We start from the raw sequence: 8,154 nt of genomic DNA, 5'->3' as shown, positions 1-8,154 counted from the left end.
CTCTCTCTCTCTCTCTCTCTCTCTCTTTCCCCCTCTCTCTCTCTCTCTCTCTCTCTCTCTTTGCGTATGAGCATATTTCTCTTTATGTTTATGAGTAGAGAGAAAGTGTTTATGTCAATTGTGTTCAATTAATGAATTGTAATGTCTCTCACTCTCCCCTTCTGTGTGTGTATATATATATATATATATGCGCACATGCATGTGTTTGTGTGTATGCTTGCTTCCAATGCCAAAAAGTACTGTCACTTGAACTGGTTCAATGTCCAGTCAGCCATGCCAAATCACCAAATAAGCAGTGTCCAAACAGCTGCACCCAATCAGTTCATTCAGTTCAGCAACTATGCTTTTACTATAGCCACTTTCAGTATTAATCATACTTAGTCTTACTTTATTCAAACATTATAAGACAATTGAATATATTTGGTTATATTGTAAAGAATTAGTAGAATTTATAAATATCAGAGCTTAATGATGGAAGACTAAAAGTTGAATTTGTTCATTGTAAACTACTGTCTTTTATGTAACCAAGCATTTTAGTTTCAACATCTTAATAGTTTACTAAGTATTGCATTAGAATTAAAAATGAAGCCTATTTTTTTCTCCTTTTTTGGTCTCCGTGAATAATGGTTATGAAAAATGTAAGCATTATGTAAAAAAAACAAAAAAGAAGCAATTAGAAAGTGGAAGTACTGTTGTTTGGAAGGTAGAAAAAAAAAAAAAGTATTTGTAGATGTTCTTTAGTCTTTTATTTTCTCTGGTTTTAGATATGTGATGAACTGAATCATCCAAGACTTTCTAATGTTCGTAAATGGAAAGGAAGGAACAGAAAATGGGAATATGTGATGGCAAACCCTAATATTGAGGTAAAAATATGTTAATTCTAATTTAACCTTTTAGCATTTAATCCGGCCATGTCTGGCCAAAATATTCTACTTGTTTTATGTTAAAACTGACCAGTTCCAGCCTCTCATATCCACACTACAATGTTATTTCTGAAAATATACTAATACAATGTTGAAATCTCAAAGCTACAAGATTATGCATGATTAATTCAAAACAATGTGAATAATATAAGCATTATGTTTGACAGAGAAATCTCTGAATGTTAAAGGGTTGAATCTTTTCTATTTCACTGATTTCACTGCTATTAAATTTCTGAAGTGCTGCAACAATACTAACAAAAAAGAAAACAGAAAAATTTTGTCAGTATTTCTGCTTTAATAGACTATGTAAAACTTATATTTGTTACAATATGCTTACTATGTATTTTACTTGAAGAAATTCATCATTATCATCCTCATTTTATGCCTGTTTTTCATGCTAGCATTGGATAGACAAATTGTCATGGTCCAAGTCAGTTTGTATGTGATGTTAGTGCCCTTCTTGGCCTGTTGGAAGATTGTGTTTCACTTACATGTTTTGTTTTTGACTTACTATTTAAGGCTGGATAATCTTGCTACCACCACCAGTTTTACAGAGTGTACTTAGTGCTTTTTATTGTGGTGTCAGCACTAGAGAGGTTGACATGTTCTTGACAAGACTAAAAGGTCCTCTTGACTCCACATTGTCTCTGCTTCTTAATTAACCCTGAAAAGAATGTACTGGAAGCATTTCATCGTGGCATTTCATCGTGAAGTTGCTTTGTAATACTTAGAGCTAGAGAGTCCTCACTAGTCTGTCATGTTTGTACACAAAAGATAACATGTTTGAGAAGGTGAGTAGAAGAGAGGTGATGACAAAAGATAAATCAGAAAGTGTTGGTGAAAGCTGCAAGTGTAGTGGAGGCAGAGAGTAATGGATAGTACTAAAGGGGATGATGGCTACTAATAAGAGTAATGGATGTCAATAAGAAGTGGCTTGGAGAGAGGAGGTGATGACTAGCAGGATGGTGGTATAGATTACAAGGTACTATTTGTAGTAGTTACACTATCAGCATAATACAGGTAAAGAAGAAAAGGTGAGTAGAGAAGTTATGGATGCAGAAACCTTGCTTGTAAAAAGGCAGAATCTTGCCAAAATACAGTTTTTGTTCCTATCATTGTCTTCAACAGAAACAGCAAAAATTCTTTTCTACTCTAGGCACAAGGCCCGAAATTTTGGGGGAGGAGGGGGCCAGTCGATTAGATCGACCCAGTACATAACTGGTACTTAATTTATCGACCCCAAAAGGATGAAAGGCAAAGTCAACCATGGTGGAATTTGAACTTGGAATATAAAGATAGACGAAATAAAAATATTCCTTTCTGCTCTAGGTGCAAGGCCTGAAATTTTGGGGGAGGGGACCAGTTGATTAGATCGACCCCAGTATACAACTGGTACTTAATTTATCGACCCTGAAAGGATGAAAGGCAAAGTCGACCTCAGTGGAATTTGAAGTCAAAACGTAAAGACAGATGAAATACCACTAAGCATTTCACCTGTTTCTGCCAGCTCGCGACCTTAGAAACAGCAAAAATTAACTCATGACTGAGGTTATTCTCTTTAAATATTTAAAACTAAAAATTAACAACTTCAAAGAACTTGTCAGCTGTCAAATATTTATTAGTTGATTGGCATTTTACACACCTGACTTATTCCTTCATGTTCTTTCTCTATACTTCATGAAAGGTTTTACAACTATATGTCTTGTATTTTGTATTCCATGTGCAGGAATTCTTTAACTTCTTTGTTACTTTATTTCGGTTAAAATACGCTATCTTTGTTTCAATTAATTGTGAATTTAATGAAGAATTTATTAAAATAACTTTATCATTATTAAATTGGTGTTTGGAATATAAATTAGCATGAAATTTTGATGGAAGGTCTTTGTTAAGATCAGTCTAAAACAGAGAATTGTGTATGAAAGAACTAGAGGCTGGTTCATGCAGATTGGTATCAGAAGGATTAAACAGAAATAATGAATTTTTATTTATTTCACATCACTATTGAAACTTTCATTAAAATTCTCTGTAACTTGTAAAACAAATCTTTAAAAACAAACTATTTCAATATTTTGTTTATACTGAAATGTTAACCAAAGTTTAAAATTCTTGTTTTTTGTTATAATGAAAAGAATGACTGGGCCATTGAATTGAATAATGTTTGTTTCTTGAAATTTCAAAAAAAACAATAAATATATTACCTTTGCAATAGTTATATATGGAAGATTGTTCATTAGATTGAAATTTATGAATGGTTTAGACTCAACTCATTATCATCATTTTACATCTCTTTTCCGAGTCCTCATGGTTCAAATCCTTTCTTATTGGGAGTTGGTGCTCATATGTATTATTTTGGCTTCATTTCTTCGGCTGGTGTCCCTTCTTATTACCAACTGCTTTGCCAAAAGTACTGGGTGCATTTTCCCATGGCACAAGCACTGGAGAGGTTCCTGTGACTTTGGCAAGACAAGACTAAAGGGAATTCACAATCCTCTGTTTTCTCCATTCATTTGTCATCAACTTTACAGTGTGTATTGGGTTTTTTTGTCTTTTTATTTTCTGTGGCACCAGCATGAGAGAGATTGTCAGATGGCAAACAAGACTAAGAGACATCTCATTCCTGCTTTATCTATGCTCACTGAACAATCTCTTTAGAGTGTGTGCAGGGTGTGAGGCTTCCCATGAAGTCACTGAAATCAAATCCTAGAAATGGTTCCAATGTTCAGAATTATTTCTTTTTTTAGGAAAAAATGTTTTATTGTTGAATTTTTCCTCAATAGAAATTTCAGTTTAATATTCCTGGGTTTTTTTTTTTTCTTATATCCTAAAAGAATGTCGAACACAGTGGCTTCATTTATGATGTAGAACAAGGAATTAAATTAACTGGAACTAATCTACAAAATATCAAGCCTTCTCAAGAATGTCCTTTTGAGTGCCAAGCTTTGTCTGGATTTTTCCAGGTATGTAATGAAAAAAAAAATATTTATTGTTTTGATCTACAATAACCTTAAATGATCCTGCTGTCCATCATTCAGACCAATGCCTACTTCACATGTTTATCGTTTTTGTTATTTGCAGTTATTCATATTCTACTATTTTCTGTTACTCACTTTATTTGCTTAAACTATTACCCATCCTGTGTATCACATGTAATACACTGGACATATTTCCCTGTCATTCACACATCGTATATTATACACATTCCCAATTTTTTTTCCAACTACGAGAATAAATGAGACTTATAAAAGGAAAGCTCTTTATTACACAGAACATATGAAACGAGGGTTAACTAAAAGTCTGAAAATGAGCACGGTCATTTATGTCAGGCAAAGGGTTAATTGCTTAATTTAAATTTTTAGTAACTTTCTATATCTGCTTCCATTCTTGGTAGTACTCTTTTACTCTTTTACTTGTTTCAGTCTTTTAACTGTGGCCATGCTGGAGCACCACCTTTAGTCGAGCTAATCGACCCCAGGACTTATTCTTTGGAAGCCTAGTACTTATTCTATCGGTTTCTTTTGCTGAACCATTAAGTTACGGGGACGTAAACACACCAGCATCGGTTGTCAAGCGATGTTGTGGGGGACAAACACAGACACACAAACACATACACACATACATACATATATAACTATATATATATATATATATATGCATGTATATGACGGGCTTCTTTCAGTTTCCGTCAACCAAATCCACTCACAAGGCTTTGGTCGGCCCGAGGCTATAGTAGTGTATATCTTTTATAACTATTTAGTCATTTAAACATACACACACATAGTATTTATTCTTCTGTCCTCTTCAAAATTTTTATTATACAGTTTTTTGTAGATTATTATTTTCTGACATCATTATCATCAACATAGATTTGTAATACTCTTCAATCATGTCTTATTTTATATGCTTAGCATAATCTTCCTAAGCCCATTCCTCAGTCACATAGCTGCAGTACCTTACATCAGGATTTCTTTGTCCCTAAATTTTCCTTACTTTAGATAGTCTCTACCACCAACTTTTTTCTCCTTTCAGCCAGTATTTCATTAAATTAACCGTTTTAAAATTATTTACAATTCTCTTTTAATGACTTTTTTCACTATCATATCCAGTATCTTTTCTCATTCAGAACATGAATACAAAGACTTTTAATAAGTGTATATACAACACAAATGCATGTAAACATGAAACAGGCTCTTGAAATTGTTACTATGAAAGATTATTGAACATCTGTGTGTATGACTATCAGGAATCTACCACTTACTCCAGGATTATTGCAGCAATGTTAAAAGCTTCAGTGACGTTTGGGATAGAATTAGAGACATGACTAATAAAACACTTTGCACTGCAGTTATTACAAATGGCAGGAATATTTAAGCTGTTATAAAGACAAAAATGGAATATTTGAAATAAGTAATAGGAAAAAAAAAAATGAAGCTAATAAATCAGGTGGCACAAGAAAGAATATCTCCCCTATATGCAGTCCACATTAACATCAAGGTATGGAAACACTGCTATAATATTTTTTTATAACAACAGATATATTTCAAAAGAAATTTATTGATTTAGAGGATGCATTTGATACATCTCATAAGTTTTAGCACCACAAAATCAACCACTGTAAGACACCAGTCTGTAGTCTATGTCCTTTAAAAAACAGCTGACTGAAAGGTTAGCTCAAGATAGCAGTATTGAAGAAATGGTCTAGAATACTAAATTCTTGAGGATGCATTGTCTTAAATTTTTATGGCTCAGTGGTTGGAGCATCGGGCTCACAATCATGAGGTAGTGAGTTCGATTCCCAAATTGGGCTGTGTATTGTGTTCTTGAGCAAGGCACTTTATTTTACACTGCTCCAGTTTACTCAGCTGTAGAAATGAGTTGCGATGTCTCTGGTGCCAAGCAATATCAGCGTTTGCCTTTCTCTTGGATAACATCAGTGGCATGGCGAGGGGAGGATGATATGCATTGGTGGAGATCGCTGCCGGTGCCCCTGGACTGGCTCATGTGCGGGCGACACATGAAATCTTTCGAGCGGGATCGTTGCCAGTGCCCCTGAACTGGCTCATGTGCGAGCGACACATGAAATCTTTCGAGCGGGATCGTTGCCAGTGCCCCTGGGCTGGCTCTTGTGCGGGTGACACATGAGGTTTCTCGAGCGAGATGAGCATGGCCGTTACCAGTACCGCCTGACTGGCCTTCGTGCGGGTGACACGTAAAAGCACCCACTACACTCTCTGAGTGGTTGGCGTTAGGAAGGGCATCCAGCTGTAGAAACTCTGCCAAATCAGATTGGAGCCTGGTGTAGCCATCTGGTTTCACCAGTCCTCAGTCAAATCGTCCAACCCATGCTAGCATGGAAAGCGGACGTTAAATGACGACGACGACGACTGCAGGTTTTCTATAGATAACCTTGCCCAGACTTGTGCCTTGGAGGGGAACTTTCTAGGTGCAATCCCATGGTCATTCATGACCGGTGGAGGTCTTTACCCTTTACCATTTTACTAACACAGAAATAACTCTTAGAATAGTTTGAAATGGTTTCAGGCTTGTTCCAGGAAAGAAATTTTCACCATCATGATATAGAATTCATTACCTCTGTGAGGAATATGTTCTCTATTGTAACATTGTAACAAGAACAATGTTAGCTTTCTATTTTTTTAATATGGAATTCCAGTTGGTGTCAATATAAAGAATAACAGTACATACATGCATATATATATATATATATATATATATATATATATATATATATATACATATACAAAATATGGGGATTTAGTTCACAGGTGATCTAAATGACTAGGTACGCTGGGTAAGTGCTGTAACAGATTACCAGGGCTCCAAGCTCATGGCCGAGACAGGAGTTATGGAACCATTGTAGATTTCCGATATAGCGGATATATAATCGTTTAAGAGGACAGCAAACCCTAAAGCAAGACAAACATCTCAAGTCATATACGTTATTATTATTATTAGAAAAATTTTAAGTCTTACAGCTGTTTCTGGGATATCCCAAAATATGGGATATTCCATCATCGGCGACAAATAGGGAAAATGTGAAGGGTATAGATTAAGGAAACAATGAAATAAAAGACTTTGTGAGTGGATTTGAGAAAGAGAGACTGAAAGAAGCCCATTGTGTGTGCGTGTGTGTGTGTGTGTGTGTAGATACCCAGATATTTGTGTGCGTGTGTACCCTTATTTTTATATTATGGGATGATTACAAATGAACATCACTGTTGTTCATTTCCAGTTTTCTGTGAGAAACACATTGGGCCAAGGGGAATTATTTCCTTAATTCGAAACAAGTAAGGGATGCTGATAGAAAGGGCATCTGGCTATTTTCTATGGCTAGATGCCCTTCAACAAACTTCCTCTGACCCAGGCAGGCTTGGAAAATGGACTTTAAAATGATAGTGACGATATCTATATAAGTACACACACACATATTTCCATTCCCACTTGTCTCTCAAAGAAAGCACAATCCGCTTACCAAATTCATTCATTAGGCTGAGGTCAGTCCAAGGCTATAGTAGAAGACACTCACCCATATATATATATAAGCTCACAATATGTACATGCTAATAGTACTAATTCTAACACACATTGCAAGCTATGTTTCTCAGTTTCTAAAATTAGTAAGATTTTGAAGTTGATTATTTACTTCTTGTTAGTGAAGTAACAAATCTTAGCTTTCCCAGAATACCAGCTGCTCTGGATCCAGTTCATTTATACAGATGATGTTTGTTACTGAGACAACTGAAAAGCATTCTATCTACAGCCCCAGGTCGGCTCTGGTCTTACTGACCTATAATCAAAAGTTGTCCTGCCATGATTATCCATTTTTTCTTTTTTTTTTTTGTTTTTGAGATATATTAGATGTATGATTACATTATTGAAAGTCTCACTCTTTTGTAGGGTGTAATTCAAAACGGATTTTGCTGCTATTTCTAGCAAATCAAGTGAACACATAAAGGCTCTCTTATAACAGTGGTGTACAGTTGTGAAATGTGTACCAGTCTTTTTATTAAGAGGACTTGATTTGAAAATCATACTTAAGATTTTGGTTTTGTTAGTTATTCTCTATTTACTCTTTTACTTGTTTCAGTCATTTGACTGTGACCATGCTGGAGCACCGCCTTTAGTCGAGCAAATCGACCCCAGGACTTATTCTATCGGTTTCTTTTGCCGAACTGCTAAGTTACGGGGACATAAACACACCAGCATCGGTTGTCAA

General features: G+C 35.4%; 1 protein-coding gene across 3 annotated transcripts in view; it reads left to right on the top strand.

Annotated features, from left to right (window-relative positions):
* LOC106875285 (endonuclease/exonuclease/phosphatase family domain-containing protein 1) overlaps positions 1–8,154 on the top strand; it is an 84,708-nt gene that overhangs the window by 63,434 nt on the left and 13,120 nt on the right. For all 3 annotated transcript variants that reach the window (XM_052968280.1, XM_052968275.1, XM_052968279.1), the window contains exons 4-5: positions 765–863; positions 3,752–3,880. In XM_052968280.1, coding sequence (XP_052824240.1) covers positions 765–863; positions 3,752–3,880 — 228 coding nt within the window. The remainder of the gene's footprint in view (positions 1–764; positions 864–3,751; positions 3,881–8,154) is intronic.

Source organism: Octopus bimaculoides, chromosome 1 (assembly GCF_001194135.2).
Source record: "Octopus bimaculoides isolate UCB-OBI-ISO-001 chromosome 1, ASM119413v2, whole genome shotgun sequence".
Taxonomy (NCBI): Eukaryota; Metazoa; Mollusca; class Cephalopoda; order Octopoda; family Octopodidae; genus Octopus; species Octopus bimaculoides.
The sequence above is the reverse complement of the archived record's forward strand: the minus strand, read 5'-3'. Positions and strand labels throughout refer to the sequence as shown.